Raw genomic sequence first — 19,556 nt, forward strand, 5'->3', positions numbered from 1 at the left:
ATGATATATGGGATCTGATTCAACTTCATAAGTCAGGAGTAAGCATCTTGAAGTCACTGGATTTACAGATATGAAGGTGACCAGAATTTTAACTTCAAAAATGAATATATGTTTATATATAAAAACTATTGTAATGAAAAAAAAATATTTTCTTTCAGCTGCTAACCTTCACTGCCATTAGAAGCAGAAAGTGGATGGAGATAGGTACTCATACTTATTTTCTAGAACGAATTTTTATCTCAGTTTGGAGACTAACCTTCATTGTTTATATAACAATTTATACTGTTTTTAATTCAGTGGAATTATGCAAAACATAGTACTATGCCTACAGCATTAAAAACGAGCAATTTTATAGTAGTTTGTACTAATCTCTGCCACACTTCTAACAGTAGACAGCTACATGTTAAAGAACTTATATGAAAGCTGCTTTAAATTACTTTAATCTGAGCCCCCTTTTCTTTTAAAAGCAGTGTTCAGGGTGTTCTGATTAGGAAAAAAGACTTCAGATTTATTTCTTCGGACCAGCAAGGGAAAACTCTGCTACTATTTTTACTATTGGCACTGTTAGCTTGAAAACTGTGATTTTTTTTTTTGTGTGTGTGTATTTGGTTGGTTCAAGATATACTGAACGTTTCTATGTTCCCCCTCCCCAAAATGTACTGCTACTTTATTCCTCAGTTAACTGATTCAGTTCCTTTGAAGCACTTGTTGAACTTCAGTCCATGCTACATCTTTTACATCTTATTTTGTACCTTTTAGTGCTCCTTACAACTTACCTCTGAGATGCTGAATGGTGGGTGAAGTGATGGCACTGACTGTGCTCACCACTTTGCACGTTGGAGCCTTATATTCAAACTATATATAACAAACACTTTGTTACCTTGGCAGTCATTTTTAAAACCACTCTGATAAGGATATTGCTGCAAAACATTCTTCATATTTAGCATCCTGGTTTTAAGCATTTCTACCTTTTTATATTTTGTTAGAGGTGTCATCTCTGTATTTACTATAGTATCAGTGTCTTGCTGAAAATGTAACTAAGATTTGTAAAACATTATAGCTTATGCAATATAATAAAAGTGTTAAAAAGTTATCAGTGCTTTATCTTTTATTTGAATATCTCTGGAGTCATGTGTTGTTTAGGAATATCCTCTCTCACCTAACACTTCTTTTCTAAATATTACTAAAAATGTGTATTTGTGTCATCACCATCATTCCAATGACAAAAGAATGTTGTTATTCTTAAGTTTACCAATACTAATTCAGTCACAGTTTCTGTTCCAGATCTACTGAAGAAAGACTTCTATATACAAATTAAATCTGATTCCTGTTTCTTGGTTAGTGCATCTAAGATTATGCCTTGTGTAAACTGATTTTGTTGCAATTCAAAAGGGGTACCCAGAGAAGAATATTTTATTATATTTTGTTCCTATGTCTAATCTCTCTTTTCTCCATTCTCCCATTTGGAGACTTTCTGTGGCTCTAAGAACAAACAAAATATTTTTGTATGTCTGCACAGTGCTTAAGATAGAGGCATCAATTCCAGCTGTGAATAAGCTCAAAGTACTTAAATCCATGTAGAAGAACAACATAATGCTGTGATACAGAACAACTTATGCTAAGCTTCAGAGTGTAACATCCTATTCTTAACTGTACCTAACACTAGTATTTCTCAAGCCTTTCTAAGCTTCACAAAAGCCACATTTCAGTATTTTCACTATAGTTTAGGAACCCTGCAAGACTGTAGGCAAGCACATTGCAAAGGTCTTTCTACATTGCACCTGCATGTGTTGGATAATCACTGTTTCAATGCTCTGAGAAGCTGCATTCTGCTACTAAACTACTGGTTCTCTTCCTACTTTCACAGAATAACTTTTAAATTTTCAGCCTGCCTGATAAATAAACTTTTTTTTTAACAATTTCAAATCCATTAGCTATTTTAAAATAGATGGAGTGAACTTTATAAAAAGTTAAATAAATCTCAGGAATTTTATTTCCAGTGCAATGGAAGAGAATGGTATTTTCTGTCATGTTTCACTTCCATGTAAAAATTAAATATCTGTAAATACAAATGTCTGTACATAATTAAATGTCTGTAAATACAAATATGTCAAAACTGACTGAAGTTCAGCTTGTTATATGTCATCACAGAAAACACAAAATCCAAAAGACAGATTACTCAAGTAAGAATTAAAGTGTGTCAGTAGATTATACAGTTTTGTTTGCTGTAAGTTTTTAAGACATGCTATCACATTTTGCTTTCTATTAAAATATAAGGGCAGATAATTGGAAAAAGTAAAAAATCTGGCTAAGCTTCAGCAAAATGTTCCTATTTTTCTTAAGATTATCAGAATAAAACTTCAAAAAATGGTAGGTTCTTACTGCACATCTCTGTTCTGGTTAATCAGCAGCTGGCAACTGGGTTGAAATAAAGTGTTTCTCATTCAGCAGGGCTTTACATTTACATTTATTGCAGGTATGGAGGTTTAACTCTTCATTACACTTATTGAGAATCTAGAACTTGAAACTGTTGAGTTTTATTTACTATATTGCCATTTAGGAAATAATTATTAGACTTGGGAGTTCCTTGGCTTGGCCATCTGCACATGATTGAAAATGGGTTAGGTGGGTGTTTCCTGTGTACTGTTTGGAGGCTTAGCTCCTCTTCTGAGCATTAGCTGTCAGAAAATTGTAGCAGCTCTTAAGAATGTACCTGATACTAGAAAAAAAGGTTTTTCTTCATCTTGCTTTTCCTATTGCATGTTTGAAAGTCCAGAGGTCCACAAGGATGGTAAAGGGACTGGAGCACCTCCCATATGAAGACAGGTTGAGAAAGTTGGGACTGTTCATTCTGGAGAACAGAAACTGCGTAGAGACCTCCTAACAGCCTTCCAGTATCTGAAGGGGGCCTGTGAAGATGCTGGGGAGGGACTCTTCTTCAGGGACTGTAGCAATATGACAAGGGGTAATGGGTTCAAACTTAAATAGGGGAAGTTCAGGTTAGATATGAGGAGAAAGCTCTTTACTGTGAGGGTGGTGGGGCACTCAAATGGGTTGCCCAAAGAAGTGGTAAATGCTCCATCCCTGGCAGTGTTCAAGGACAGGTTGCACAGAACCTTGGGCAACATGAATCTAGTGTGAGGTGTCCCTGGAACTAGATGATCTTAAGGCCGTTTCCAACCCTAACCTTTCTATGATTCTATGAAAATATCACATTTGATATCATTGCATTCAGCAATAATGTTAAAATTAATCTGGCTTAATTTATTATGCCTCTGAATAAGAACTGGTCTTCCAAGAAGATAAAAGCTTTTGGCATTTTATATTTGAGTAATTTTTTTGATTGAAGATTAAAAACTTGCAAATAAGAATGACAATCTTACAAGTACATGTCTATTTTCTGAAGTACATATATACTAGCAAAATCAGTTCCTCTGATCATCTGAGAAGATTTAATATGAACATTTCTCACAGCATTGAGCAGCATTGAGGTAATTTTTATAGAAATTGCATTTCTCTTCACTTCTGATTTGTTTCTTGGTGTCTAATAAGTCCTCTGTGGCGTATGAAAGTAAGAATATAGCTGCATTATCTAAATCGCGACAATAATGAATTGTTTGTAATTCCTTTCTGGTTTTCTTGTTTTAAAATAAATCTATTTTTCTTGGTTTAAAGTTTAGATAATTACATTTAGGTGGTGGTCTTGTTAAGAACCTCTGTTGATGGCTGGCATTTCCACATCTTTATTTTCTTTGTTGAGGAATGGCTTGCTGTGCACAAATCAATCTCAAATTCAGCTCCCTCAGATATCTTAGAATTACTATTACAGCCACTTGCTTTTTTTTCAAATTGATGCTGGCTTCTCAAAGCATTATGAACATAATTTTGAAAAAAGTACTGGACTTCCCACGAACTGTTGTTTTCAAAAGAGCTTAGAAAGTAATCCTTGCTGTGCTTGGGGAAAATCACTAGCTTTCTACTGCTGTTCTGATCAGATTCTCCTAAATGGAGCTTGCTAAAAGATCTTAAATCCATTTTGGACTTTGGCCCATCTTTGTTAGAAAGTTTTCTGAGGCTACTTTGAAACTTTTTTTATGCATGTTCAGATGATATTTACTTGAGAAATAATCAGTTTCCAGATACCCAAATTTCTGGTTCCACTTCCTTTGCAGATTTGCTAAGATTCACATGAGAACCTGGTGGGTAGTTTTCATGTTTAGCTGGTGTATCCTTCTGAGTCAGAGGATTACATACAACACATTCAAAATTGTTGCAGTAGCCAACTAAATGCATTCCCTATGAAACTTAAAGGATAGGAAGGTGAGCCGTTGCATTATATTTCTTAGCTAAATACAGACTAATCAATTATTCTTGCTTGTAACAGTCTGAAATTCAAAGACACCTCTGATGTTACAAGTGCAAACCCAGAGGAGCATCACTGATTGCTAAGGGGCTATGCTGCTTATGTATAGAATGAATAGATTTTAAGTTTTAGGCACTGGCAAGCTAAAGAAAGTTAGTTAAATTTTTACCAGCTGCTGTAAACTGGTTATTTAAGTCCCATTTTTAAAGGTGCTGGAAATACCAAGTTACTTATGTAACAGATGATAAAAGTACACATGTATTTGCTGCTCCAAGGAATGAGTGGTGACCCAGCCTTTCAGCTTAGTTCCTCTTTTGATTCTGTTTTGTGTTAATTCTGGACTTATAAGAGGAGTACTACCAAGATTGTAATCAGGATCCTGCAAGTGACCAAAGAGTTTGAATTTATGTTACTACTGTCATGTCATTGGTGAAGAAATACTGCTCGTCACGTAAGCAGAATTAACTCAAGCTAGAGTTAAATAAAGCCGAAAAGGGCTGTCTTCTGTGAAGATGATTCAGGGTGCTGGTAAAAACTAGCAAAGATGAACATCACAGGTTGGGTGAGTAATATGTATTTCTAAATGATGAAACTTGCTGCAGGCTTGCAAAAGCTCCCCAACTTTCAGGCAAACTGGTCTCTTTTTTGCAAAAAAAAAAGTATGCTGAGACAGATCAAGGCTTCACTGCTAAGTGCCTGAAATTATAAACTGCTTGGAGGATGTAAATGTGCCTCATACTGGGAAGGTGCTAACTGATATAGATAAAGAAGCACAGAAGGCAAATACAATTAACCATCTTAAGTGAAATCTCTTAAATACACTTTCACAAAGCCTGGACCAAAGACTGTGTCTACTTGAAGTCTTCAACTAGAACTTGGGAACATTCTCATTGTTTGTAAGACCACACTCTAAAACTTCTAGAAATCTAGTGTGGCAGCAAAATTAACTTCCAAGACATGAGTATACCCATTTATAGTGTCCTGGGTTCATCAGTAGCAGTCATTTTTCTCCTTAGTAGCTGGTGCAGTGCTGTGGTTTTGACTTTCAGACTGGGAACAGCGCTGATAACACTGATGTTTTTAGTTGTTGCTAAGTAATGTTTACTCTGACCAAGGACTTTCTGAGTCTCATGCTCTGTCAGGGAGGAGGGGAAGCCGGGAGGAAGCAGAGACAGGACATCTGACCCAAACTGACCAAAGTGGTATTCCATATCACAGCATGTCATGCCCAGGATGCAAAACTGGGGGCATTTACCTGGAAGGGCTAGATCATTGCTCGGTCAGGTGGGGTATTGGTCAGCGGATGGTGAGTAGTTGTATTCCCTTGTTATTTCTCTTATCATTATTATTGCTGGTGGTAGCAGTAGTGATTTGTGTTATACCTTAGTTACTGGACTGTTCCTATTTCAGCCCGTAGGAGTTATGTTCTTTTGATTCTCCTCCCCATCCCTTTGTGGGGGGGGTGTGGGGGGGGGTGTGCAGGAAGGGGGAGAGTGAGACAGACTGCATGGTTCTGATTTATGGCTGGGCTTAAACCACAATATATAGTTACTATAGTAATCTGAATTCACTTTTTTTTTCTTCTGGTTTGATTCAACATAGTAAATTAATAGTAAAAAGAAAAGTATACTGCTACAGCTACATGGACAACTACACATACTTATTTTTCAGTTCCTTTGTTTCATGGTTTCTGTGCTCTAGGTCTAGGCCTGACTCTTAGCAAATTTAATGTGGTGCTAATTTAGAAAAAAACATGATGACAAAACTTCCCCCAGGCTGTGATAATTAGGATACACATCTTACAGATGGTGATTGTCCTGGATAATACAACTGAGCAATTAATAAGGTACAGTTAGATTTAACTGGGGAAGATTTTGGTACTACTCATGCATTATGCATATGCTGTGAACTAGCAGAATTCAAAGAATCTCCCAAATCATTTTATGTTGGTTACTAGGTCCATCTTTTTGCATCACACCGTTAGCTGCAAGGACATATCTACACAAAGAAATAATAAAAGTAGGTTAAGTAAGCCCCAATGTATTTGCACCTGCTACCCCTATAAGTGTGCCACAGTGCAACATATACAGGCAGAGTATGATCAAGCTTTCTTAATTTATGGTGTTATTTTTTGCTTATTTCAGTATCTTTTTGTAGTTATTTACAGCTAAGCAAGTCTAATTCAGTGCAAGGTCTGCATGATTTGTATAAGGAGTATTGAGATCAATTAATATTATATAGGTCAGGGTGGGATGCAAAGAAGAAATCCTGTTTAGTATCTGTCTAAAAATAAAAACGTAGTGAATGGCAACAGCAGTGAAGCATCCATGACATGAGTGATAGTCAACATGCTCAGTGCACCTAAAAGGAAAAACAGAACCGTAACAGGGTAGGTTAACAAGCAGTTAACACTATCATAAAGAAGTAGGTAAATTGTCCCAAATAGATACTACAAAATTGTTTGTAGATGTACTGCACTAAAAGCCAAGTTTAAAAATAAAAGCCTTTGCTTATTAACCATGGATGTTTATTTGTTTACAAAGCACATAGTGTCTATTCTGCAGGTGAAATCAAGTGCTTACAATAAAAGCAGAGAAATAAGCAACAAGCTGCAAGATACACTTAAAGACATAGCACTGTCAAAATCTTGGTTTAAAAATACTGGAAGCACCTTCCTACAACTGGAAATACTCTGCAGTTATTACTAGTGTTATAAATTGAGACCACAACGGATCATAATCCAATTAAAATTTTATTAATTATAGCAAGTAGAATATGAGCAAAGACAGCGCTGGACGGCAGGGGAGTCTGCGCTCCGCCTACTGCCGTGCTGAGCAGTTCAAAAAGCCCTCCCTTATACATCTTTTACTTCCGTGTTCATGACGTAGTTGAGGTACTCTGCGCATGCTTCGGCTGTTGCTAGGGGGTCGACCTCTGCCTCCCGGTGGTCGGTGAGGCCGAAGTAAGAAGTCTTCCTCCTTTGTCCCATAGTTGACCCTTCATTTATGTCCTTATATGGAGTGGTTTGTCTTATTTCTGCCAGTTCCTGGAACATCTTGCAAGCCAGTTTCTGTAACACCTTGTGGTCATCTTATGTTTGCATAAACGGTTTCTGGTTTAATTGGTGTAAGCGATTGTGGTTTAATTGGTGTAAGCAATTGCAGTTATCTTATCTTGCATAAGCTGTGTCCGTTAACTGTGTGCATAAGCAATTTCATATCTTCTGTTGTCTAACCTTTATATTGGGCTTAACATATATATACCTAACATATATCTTAATAAACAATACCTTATTCTTTAGTTTTTCACAATCCCCCCTTTTTCTTTTTATCCTATTATTGTTTATTAGATGCTGCTTTCATCCTCAGCACTGCAAATAAACCTTTTTCCACAATCCCAACATTTATCAGAACACTCACAGGGTAATACCTCACAATTACAATCAGTGTAGCCCCTACGTGGCATAATATATTCACAACAATCTTCATCCTCATCAATAGATACACTTTTATAATTTGCCCCAGACCTCGTAGTTAAAATAAGCAGTTTAGCTATGTCAAATCGTTCCCTAATAAAGTGTAAAATATAGCATAATATACAAGGCCCAAATATAAGTCCCAAAATCAACATGATAAGCGGTCCTGCTAAAGTGGACAACAAAGTGGTTAGTCAAGGTGAAACATTAAACCAGTTTTCATACCATGACCTGCCCGCCTCACGATATTTCTTACGTTGATCTAACCTTTTCCGGAGTTCAGACATGGTGTCCTGGACTACTCCAGTATGGTCAGCCAAAGAACAACATTCTTCATTGAGAGCTACACATAACCCTCCTTCTTTTAAGAACAATAGATCTAATCCTAAACAGCAATCACTAAGATTAAATTTTCCACAGACCACTCCTTCTTGAGCCAACAGGTCATCTAAAACCACACGATTCTGATATATTGCAGTTTTCATTTTAGTATTTTGCTTTGCAATTAATCCTAATGCATTTTCTGTTTTATTTACTACTATTTCTACCACAGCTTGTGACCTTATAATTCTATTCAACATCCATATAGGAGTTCTGTATCCCCAGGATGCATCTTTGGCCCAAGTTGCCAAATCATAATAGATTATTCATTCAGGTGGCCACTCATTGTCTTTCCATTTTGTAACTCTCTTTTATATTGTTTTCTCCTTAATAAGAAGAAAATAGGTCTGATCATTCCTAATATACATGAACCTGTCCAATTTTGGGGTAAAAATGCAAAAGTTATTTTACCACAGATTCAATAATATCCATTTGGAGTAGGCCAACTGTTTGGTATGTTAGTTCCATTAATCCAGTTACTGAATTGGTGATTTATTTCTATGGGATTTCCCCATCTTCCCCAGTCTTTCTTTGCTCTCTTCCACATATAACCCCCTTCACAAAGTAAATTTCCTATTGGTTTTACACCATTTTCTAAATTTTTCCAACAACTTTTTCAGATTATATCCGTTTGCAAGATCCATTGTTGTCTCCTTTTGTTTCCTTTTCGATTTTTCCAGATTGTAGGGTCGCTTGTATTACTCTCCATTGCCTCCCAGGCCCATCTCTTTCCCTGGTTAGTTCCCCTACAAACATAGCAGTTAGTTACATTCAATGCTTTAGATATATTTTCAGCAAGATTTACAAGGAGATTTTTAGCAACTGTGAGAATTTCATATTGGACTCCAGTTTTTTTGATCTTAATACTAATAATCACAGCTGGGTCTTCCCCAGTTCCATATATTTTAAGTCCAATTTTAGTTACTTGCTTCTGTTTCCAATTTTTTTTCAAATCTATGAGAGTTAAATTTATTGGATTGCAGGCACGGGTTGTACAGTTATTGTTTGTTTGCATTCTTGCTATTGAAGCTTGTAAAGTCTTACATTGATAATCACATCCCTAGCCTGCAGTATCCCAGCATACACAAGACCATCCTTTTCTTCCACAGAGGTGTGATGACTGATACCTAGCTGTTTGATTAGGTACATAATCAGGATTTATATGACATTGGTATCCACCTGGGCAAATATATTTTGGTTGGCTACTGTAGTACTGCCTCCATTCTGAACTTCCACTATTAGTATCTAAATCATCATCTATAATATCACATGCATCAAAAATTATTGACAGTGAGGTACTCAAATTGGTTATAACTTCATTATAACTTATTCCAATTAATCTTCCTTCTGAATTTGTTCTCACTGAGTTTGATTGTATATGCAACTGCCTTTGTTCCTTTGCATTCATAAAAGGTGTGGTAGATCAGCATTTGAGTGGTTACTCTCCCTTGTCTAGTTGTGGTAATGCATTCACTACAGTTGTTGTGTATGATTTTAGAAGCCACGGCATTTTCCCATATGGTTCCTATCAGAACCGACACCAAAAGAGGTCCGGTCAGGATCATAGTGCTCAGCGGTCACAGCCCCAGGGGTTGCAGCCCTCGGCAGACCTTTTCAGCTGCAGCACCGATTCCCTCCAGTCTTGCCCTTTCTTAAAGGTATATTCCCCGTCGGCTACTATGGCAGTAGTATTTGACCCACAACAACTGTTCCAACGAAGTGGTAATTTCACACTGAATGCAAAAAGAACTGTAATTGATTTCTCAAAAATTGTTCATGGTCTCTCCTATGAGTAATAATATGCTTCAAACAATTGGGACACTTGGCTCTAATATACAAATTACAGTGTTTGCATATAGGACATGGACTAATACTGGCCCTTATCCTATGGTTTCTTAAAATAATTTCAACTATATCTTCATTTCCCATATCAGATTTACAGGAGTCAATATGAATTCTCTCAGTTACTTATCCAAGTCCTCTAGAGGGTCAGCTTGGCGTCTCTGGGTTCAGTCACAACTTTCCATTCCTTTATGGGTCCTTTTACTCGAGACGCATGTGTCCACCTTTTTCAGCAGCTCTTATCGCCGTTTCTGTAGTTAAAAGAACAAGAAATGGTTCCTCCCAACGAGGGGATAAACTCTCTTCTTTTCAGCTTTTATGTAATTCTAGTTCTAATTCATTCACTGCAGCAGCCCCATGGCACTCCCCTCCAGGGCAGTCTCACTTCCAGGGTCCAGATTCCCCATAGCACACACACAGATCCGGTTCCACAGAAGAGCCTACTCCCCCACCTCTGTTCAACATTCCTTCTCCACCAGTTTTAAAGCAACCGCTTTCTTTTTATCCACTTTCCATGTTTCCTCCTTTACTCCCAGTCCACATTTATCCAACAACCCTTCAGTCCCATCTATCAACATGTCTGTTTCCATTTGTTTGCCTATCCCGGCACCCATCCCATGCTCAAACACAGGAGCTGCTCGAGCTTCCTCCTTTTAACATCTTAACTTCTTAACATCTTTCCCCAGTATCACAATCTCAACAACATCTCTTTAGCTTTTAGTTTTTCCTGTCCTTTTCCAAATCCAAAATTAAGGGATCAGGAAGAGGTATATTAATTTTCCACTCTGTCGTATCTGCATACATTACTTCATTCCATTTTCCTTATCACCTCAAAAACAACATTAATTATAACAATGTATAATAATTCAAAGTTCCATTTTAGGTCATTTTTCCTGATCTTCTAAAGTGTATGAAGGTCAGCATTGGTTACAATATTTTACCAACGTTTTCTTGTTTACAGAGGCCCCAGAAGACCCTCTCAGTTCTTTCTAATGTGCCAAAATGTAACCCAATGGGCTTTTCTTCAGAATTTCCTTGTCTTGACCGGCTCCCATTTCAGCCAATCTTTTACAGATCTCTATAGCTTCTCTTTCCCAGTACTCTGCAAATGCACTTATGAAAATGAGAGCACCTACACACAAGTTGTATGATATTCTTAAGGGGGTCAGTACAATAATATCTCTGGGTTCTGAAGATCGGCTCCCCTGTTGTTAGATCATAGTTTCGGTTACAGCAAAATTTCCTTTACAATCATGCCTCTTCAAATTTTCTTTGATACTTTTTTTTTTTTTACAAACCCTTTCCCAGTTTTCCTTTTTAACCTCCCAGAACTTTTGTGGCTTTTTCCACAAAATAATCATTTTATTTCTGTTCTCAGAGAATTACCGATTGGATATCTATAATTTAATGGCTGTACACACACAAGAAGATGCACAGGACAAAAAAAAAGCAGCGAGAGGGGCAGGCGGACACTCCCCCTCCGCCCTTTTCTAAGCTGCTCACAGACAGGACACAGAGGGTTACACAGACAGGACAGCGGGAGGGGCAGCCAGGCCCCCCGCTCACAGACAGGACACACAGAGGGTTACACAGACAGGACAGCGGGAGGGGCAGCCAGGCCCCCGCTCACAGACAGGACACACACAGGGTTACACAGACAGGACAGCGGGAGGGGCAGCCAGGCCCCCGCTCACAGACAGGACACACAGGTGCAAAAAAATATAGACGCTTCGTCCGTCTCCGGCCGCTCTCCTCGCGGAGACACGGAACCGCGGATTGGGACTCCACACTCGCTTCGTAGCTATGCTACGTCTCAGTCACACAGAAACACAAAGTTACACATGGGATCCCTCACTCACACTATGGTTCTGCTTACTCTCCTCACGGTTCTCAGAATCTGAGATACAGCAGAAACCTGGTGGGTTCGCTTACCCTTCACCTGCCCCCCTAGCAGGTCCGTCCTGCCTCCCAAAACTTGGGATACAGCGAAAACCTGGGCTCACCCGATCCGTCTATACATATGTATTATCTATCCCCGCTTCGTATTATAATGAGCCAGAAGGTCCTTTGCACTTGCGCAGTGCCCCTTCTGATCATGGGCAGGGGTTTCAGGATGAAGTAAATGAGTCTCCCTCTTTTTAAACTTTACACCTTTTAATCTCCAGACATGGACTTAGGGTTAGTCGGCGCCCAGTCTGCTTCTCCTGCCGCTTATTAATAGGACCAAACACCTGTGTTTTTGTCATGGTCTTAAGGCTTGATCGCCCAGTCTGCCTCTCCCCGGTTTATCAACAGAACCTTTCATCTGCTTTTGTCAATAGAATTAGCATCTGCTTCTTCCCCTCCAGCAGTAATCAATGCCTTGGCAAGATGGCAATGGCAGGTACTTAGGACAGACAATACTTTTGTTTAAGCAAAGGAATTCCTTTAACTCCCTTGTACAATTTCTCTGTATTACCCCCCTGTACATTGGTTACCCGTGTATAAGTTCCCCCTTTTTCTATAAAGTGAGGAAATTCTTTTACTCTATTATTTATGACAGACCTATCCATGTTACCTGGAGAAGGCCTTGGTTAAGTATATCTCTGAACCATCCAGTAACTCCTTATCCAATCCACTTCCAACAATTTTAAGCTTTTGCATATTCTCCTGCAGTTTTCCCAGCTTAACATGGATTGATTCAGAATGGTCAGATTACTTTCATGCAGCACATACCTTTGAAATCCTCAAAACCTGTTCTACAAGACACCCACTGTGTCTTGCGGACCCAAATATCGGGTCGAATTTTTTTCTTTTGTCCATACTTCCATACAGTAATGGACCATTTTTTCCTTACTTGTTTTTTTTTTTTTTTTTTTTCTTCCTGGGACGGCTGAATGTCCCAGTACTTTATCATTAACCCCAGGGGACCGTCCGGTGGTGCATCCGGTGGGCTGCTCCCTGCTTTATTCTTAGGATCTCTCCTTGGATCCTTTCCTGGGTTATAATTACGACTCTTACTCTGACCCATTGTCTTACTCCGGGGACCTCTGCCTGGGCCCCCGGGACTGGGACCTCTGCCTGGGACCCGTCTTCCCTCCCCATATCTTAGTACAATATTCTATCATTTTTTTTTGCTTATCTTTCCCTAGGGTTCCAGGGAAATCTCTCCAATTATCTAAGGGGTATTCATGTGAGTCGAAGGCTTGCTGCCCTTCGCCCCCCATCTTCCGGAATATCCACAAATATACACTCACTCGCTCCCCCTTGTTCCTGGCCCAGTCCCTCGCGGGAGATGGAAAACGCAGTACTTAAGGGTCCACACTCGCTTGGTTCAGTATATCGAACCTCTCATTCGTTATATTCCAGGAAACCCAATCCCGCCCGAACGGCAAACCTGCGAACAACTTCGCAATATACTTACGCGTCCTGCGTCTTCGTCCGGACTCCCGTGCACAGAATTTTTATGGGATTTTTACCGGTTTTTCCTTTGCTCATTATTCTAGAATTTAGGTTCGTCGGTAAGGTTGAGGTAGGCTGTTGGTCGCGGGGCCGCGAAATGTCGCGGGGCGCCTCCCCGGAGGACCAAAGCTCACCGTTCCTTATCCGAGTCACGGCACCAGAAATTGTTATAAATTGAGACCACAACGGATCATAATCCAATTAGAATTTTATTAATTATAGCAAGTAGAATATGAGCAAAGACAGCGCTGGACGGCAGGGGAGTCTGCGCTCCGCCTACTGCCGTACTGAGCAGTTCAAAAAGCCCTCCCTTATACATCTTTTACTTCCGTGTTCATGACGTAGTTGAGGTACTCTGCGCATGCTTCAGTTGTTGCTAGGGGGTCGACTTCTGCCTCCCGGTGGTCGGTGAGGCCGAAGTAAGAAGTCTTCCTCCTTTGTTCCATAGTTGACCCTTCATTTATGTCCTTATATGGAGTGGTTTGTCTTATTTCTGCCAGTTCCTGGAACATCTTGCAAGCCAGTTTCTGTAACACCTTGTGGTCATCTTATGTTTGCATAAACGGTTTCTGGTTTAATTGGTGTAAGCGATTGCGGTTATCTTATCTTGCATAAGCTGTGTCCGTTAACTGTGTGCATAAGCAATTTCATATCTTTTGTTGTCTAACCTTTATATTGGGCTTAACATATATATACCTAACATATATCTTAATAAACAATACCTTATTCTTTAATTTTTCACAGAATATATTTTGCTTCTCATTCATGGTTCAGGAGGCTAATCTCATCAGCAAATGTTGTCACTTCAGTAAAACACTGAAGGGTGTTCCTTGAGGTTTCCGTATCTTCACAAGGAGAAAATAATAGAAGGCAGAAAATCCTCTGCTAACAGCCAATTTTGGCAAATTAATCTGTTCTCTGAAACTCAGCTTGGGTACAGTTCTGATACCATGTCACTATATTCCATGGCCAGAAAGTAGTTATGAGTTAAGATGGTGGTTTCTACTTAAGTTATTTTGCCTATACAAAATTTTGTAAAGTAAAAAGTTCCAAAATCTAGTTAAGATAGAAAAATACAAGGTAGGTTCTGACTATGTACAAGATGCTCGGGTTTGTTCTGCCAAAAACACCCTAGTCTAGCAAAATTAGTAATTTTCTGTTAATTTGATGGGGTTTGATTCAGCATCTCTAGAGAAGTAATACAAGCACTGTAACAGTGATATGAGAATGGGATAGCTTCTGTGGCAGCAGGGAACTGTTTCATAGACTTCTGTATGAGACTTCATGTTATGTCTGGAACAGCAGTTTGTAACTTCATTTGCAGTGCATCGGTCATTTGTGGAAGCTGCACAGGTTTGTTTTGGAGTCTGAAATGGATTGTTGTTGACAACATGTTTATCTTTGCTCCGATATAAACACACCTGCTCTAGCACATAAATATATTTGCTTCCACCCGGCTACTATACCCAGCCAACAGCTCCAGTATGCTATGGAGAAGAAACTGGTGTAAGTATATGTTGCCTAGCCTTCGGCCTCGATTTTCCTTTTCAGAAATCACGGTTGCGCTTCACACTAAAGCAGGACCGTGCAGTTATGAAAGAGCGGCCGCCCGCAGAGGTGCCCATAGGCGCCTGCCACCGAAACTGCGAAACGGCACTGTTAGGCTGTATAAGGGCTGCCTGTCAGCGCCAGCTCCGCCAGCTGAGGAAAGGCCCCGCTGGCCAAGCTGCCTCGCAACGTCGGCCCGCACCGTCAGCGATGGCCCGTCCCAGCTCTCCTCCAGCTGCAAGAGGGTACCCAGCTCCGGCAGGGGCTGCTCAGCTCCCGGTCCTGCCGCCACAACCTCAGGTCGGTTCTCTCACCTCCGGCCGCATGGCTGCGGGCAGCGCGGGAGTGGCCGGTCCCTCTGGCAACGGCGCGGCCGCCATTATCAGAGGCCCTGCCGACCCGCAGGCCGGGCTCCCCATGCCCTCGCTCCCTCAGACAGACTCTGCCGCGGTCGCCGGGCCCAGTGTGGGCTCCTGAGCGCTGCCCGCATTGTGTCCCAGCGTTGGCCTCGTAACGCCACGTGCTCTATTACGTGCGTTTTGTAAAGCAAAGCGGTCATGAAGACATTTAGCTGAGGCGGGTTTCTGTGCTATGTCGCAGGCGGTAGGGGGAACTGTTGCACTCTCGCACGTGTCCGATCATCTTCATTTCATGTTAAATATTTATATGAGTTTTCCAAAGAATTGAGTTACGAATCTTTTCATAACATAAAACCTATTTGTGTAGTTTTTACTGGAGTGTAAACTGATATAATGTGGTAGTGGAGGTCTAAGTGCAATTTATGGTTTTTTTTAAGACATAAGGAAGACTTTCTGGCTTGTGCTGGGTTTCTCTGAAGTGGCATTTTATTTCAGAGGTGGCTAAGCCGTGCTAGGGAGCGGCAGAGATGGCGCAGAGCTCCCGGAAAGCCGGGAAGAGTCAGCAGAGGAGCTCTCGGCGGTGCTGGGGAGCTGAGGTGAGGTTATGTGAGGGAAGGCAGTGGGAGTTAGGGGCCTGGCACCATGCCTGGTTGAAATGATGCCCGCCATGCCACATGGTGAAGGAAAATGTTGATGAGGAAGCTCATCTAGCTGTAGAACCCTGATCCAGATCAGTCCAGAGATGAGAACAGATAGATAGAATAGATAATCCAGGGTTAGAAAGGTTATTTTCAATGCTAGGAATGTTTCCTTTCTTGTTTTCCATGCCTTGTCTGTTTAGACTGATCCTCCCTGTTAAAGAGGGAGAGTTCAGGGCTCAGTATATATTGGCATTGACACAGTGAAGTCCTGCTCTTCCTGCTTTCTGCTTTACTAATAATTATTAAGCAATGCTCTTAAGTTTGGGATTTGAATTTGTTCAACAGAACAAAACTTGGATGAGATGATCCTTGAAGTCCTTTCCAACGTGGTATTCTGTAACACTGACTTCTGTGAGCTTCCAGAATTGAATAGTTCTTTATGAGTAAAGCTACACTCGTGCCAATTTCTGGCAAACATCTGCTAGCTATGATTTCAGAAGCTATAAATTGGGGCAGATCTACAGTGGAACACTGCGTGTTCAGTCTTGTCAATAATCTTGTCTGGATGTTACTTGAAAATAGGATATATTAAAATAACATGGGGATAATATTTATTCTTGCTAATATTCTTATATTGACACAATCAACATGATCTTCAGCGGGGTTTTCTGACTCCTGAATTATTTAAACATTGTATACTGTCTTTTAAGAGGACTAAGGTTCTGAGTATGAGACACAAAACTGTATTATCTCTTACCACGTATTAATGCTGATATAGGGGTAACAAAACCCCCAGCAGATTACAGTTGTTTCAGTGAAAAGATTTTGAAGCACTACAGTTAATGATGCCTCACCCAACAATTGCAGATACGTTTTTTTTTCTTTCAGCTATCTAATGTGAGTATGATAGATTTTTTTTTCCTTTGGATCCATCTCCAGTTGAAATGACTGGAAATGTTCCCTGTTATGTCAGTGGAGATACTGAAAAATAACCTTTTGAACTGGTGTTGTCATATCCACAAAGAGCACATCAAAAAGAAGAATTTGGCTTCCTGAATCTCTGCTCATAGTCTTCGTAACTATGTGTTTGTTGTCATTGTTTTATTTTTCTAACAATCATATGAAAAAGTCAGTGCCTTTTTTTCTTTTTTTTTTAAATATATGTATATTTATTTAATTTTATTGTTACTGTTTAACTGGTTCTGTAACTACTAGTAACTAGTGAAGGTAAATTTAAATTTTACCAATCTAAACCAGCATGATTCTTCTTAAAAGTTTAATATACTAATGCTGTCTACAATATCTGGGAGGGCAGTAAGGATATTATTCTAACATAACCTGCAGATAAGTTTTTCATGAGGTACGGGGGTTTTGTGAGGGGTCAGTCCATGATCTTCCTTCACTGCCATTTGTCTAGACAGCCTTGCAGGTAAACAAAACCCCCAGATAAACTGTTTAGTGGGAAAAGTTTTGTATAATGTTTGATACCTTTAAATGTCTATTTCAGAAGTGGAACAGAAAAATAATCACTAAGAAACATTTATTTTGGCACCAGAAAGTGAAGTAATCTTGATACTTACTGAGTCACTTCAAGTGATATGAACCTAAGTTTACTGTGTGGTATATAATTCTTCCTCTCTACTTTTACTGGAGTGCAGTATGTATAAATGACATTGTCTAGCAGGGACTCTGATTTACAAAAGTATGTTTTTAATGACATTACAAAGACATTAGTACTGACAGGTTTTTATATATATTTCCTATCTGGAGCCAACTCTTCCAGCCCATTTCCTTCAGTGATATCTGGAGAGGATCTGATAAGCTTTACACTGCATTTCACAGGTCAGAGGGCATTGTCTTCCCCTTCACTCCAGCTCCAACAACAAAGTCAGACATATGTTAGCACCATCACACAGGAAGCTGTGAGCCTGCTCATGTTCAACAAAGTACAAATACAGGAAAAGCGTCAGATTAGTTAAAAGCTGATGATGCTGTGCTAAGGTAATATATAGCTAATAGTACTATAACCCAGCAGTGCTATTCTGTATGCTGTGTATGTTTCAGTATCAGGGAAGGCTGGTTATCTATGGTTAATTGGTTTAATACTACTACAGTATACGTACAAGTATCCATATAAAATATATTACAGGTGGTATCATATCCTGAGGTGGGGATGCATAATGTTGAAAGAATAATTACTTACACAGCAAAGAGCAAAGCTGCAGTGGAATTATGTGTTAATGGATTGAACATAATATGTATCCGAACAGATACAATTTCACACTGCCGATTAACAAACAGAATGTGAGTTGCCTTAAATTTTCTCTAGATTCCCTCATCTCAACATATAGCATGTTGTATATCAAATTATAATGATGTACAATATATTAGCAAGCTCATATCGTAAAATGCTGTGAGGCGTGACATCTCAGAGTTGTTAAATGTGGGTTTTGCACTTCTCTGTAGTTTTGGAATGTGAAAACAGCTTAATGTGAGCTTCATATTTTCAGCACTGATAGCTAGTGTTCTGGGACCATGGTCATTAGCGCTAAATTTGGCTCTATTAGCAGCTTGTCTTCTGCTTCCAGTACATTGTTTACTGCTTCAGGAAAGTCTTCCCAATATCTCATACTAGTTCCCATCCTCTGGCTTTTGCTCAACACAGAACAAATCAGGTCAGGCACACTGAGTTCCAACCCCTTTCTCTAAGGATCAGTTGAGGCTCTACTAGTATGTACTGTTACCACCTGGAAGTGCTAGGCCACACCATTAATGATACATACAGATACCTGCAGGAGTAGAGCACTGTAGTAATACACTTGAGCTCACTACTTGTTCATGACTTCAGGAAAGGGAGGAGTGGGTTTTTTTTTTTTCTAGTGACAATGCCAGTGAATGCAGCAGTGCATCAGTGAATTTACTGCAGTTTGTCCCATCTCTATTCATTATACCTTTTTTTTTCACACCTTAATTGGCTATGCCAAGAGTTAGTATACTTCCAGAAAGGCCCTTAAATGGTTTGCTTCCTCTGTTGAGACCGCTAGATTACTTTAAATGTGAAACTAGCACTTGAGCTTTAGCCATCCAGAAGTATAGCTCTAGCATCCAGTGGCAGTGGCCACACTTGGAGTGCTGTGTGGATGGAAATAGTAAGCAGATATGAAAGTCTTGTGAAGACTTGTGAAGGTGTGACAGATGGGACATAGGACTGTGTCATAACTCAGACCCACTGTTCTGAGTTCCTAGTTTGCCTGTATGTCTAGCAGGGGACACCAAGAGCAAGAAATGATGCATTCACAGCAACTGAAGCTCAGAGACTATGGTAAAGCTTTTCATCTGACCCAAGGGTTCACTGTTGAAATGTAATTCCTGAGATACGAAGTCTGTGAGCAGTTTCACATATGTATCTAGATAGATGCAGATACAGGGATATGTCAGACCAGGTCAAATTTTAATAGGCATTTTGCCACATATGTTCCTCCATTTTTAGTCCCTTACCCTTCTTC

The 19,556-nt window shown here is 39.7% G+C and overlaps 1 protein-coding gene across 1 annotated transcript; it reads right to left on the bottom strand.

The window, feature by feature from the left end:
- Positions 1-3,674: 3,674 nt before the first annotated feature.
- On the bottom strand, positions 3,675-15,127 carry ZSWIM2 (zinc finger SWIM-type containing 2; the record flags this gene model as incomplete). The annotated part of the gene is given in 5 exon segments (XM_034065395.1): positions 3,675-3,741; positions 3,743-4,296; positions 6,661-6,724; positions 7,026-7,067; positions 15,087-15,127. Coding segments are annotated over 5 exon segments (768 nt in total), but the record flags the coding sequence as incomplete, so codon positions are not given.
- Positions 15,128-19,556: the final 4,429 nt, after the last annotated feature.

This window comes from Melopsittacus undulatus, chromosome 8, assembly GCF_012275295.1.
Source record: "Melopsittacus undulatus isolate bMelUnd1 chromosome 8, bMelUnd1.mat.Z, whole genome shotgun sequence".
In the NCBI taxonomy this organism is placed as follows: domain Eukaryota; kingdom Metazoa; phylum Chordata; class Aves; order Psittaciformes; family Psittaculidae; genus Melopsittacus; species Melopsittacus undulatus.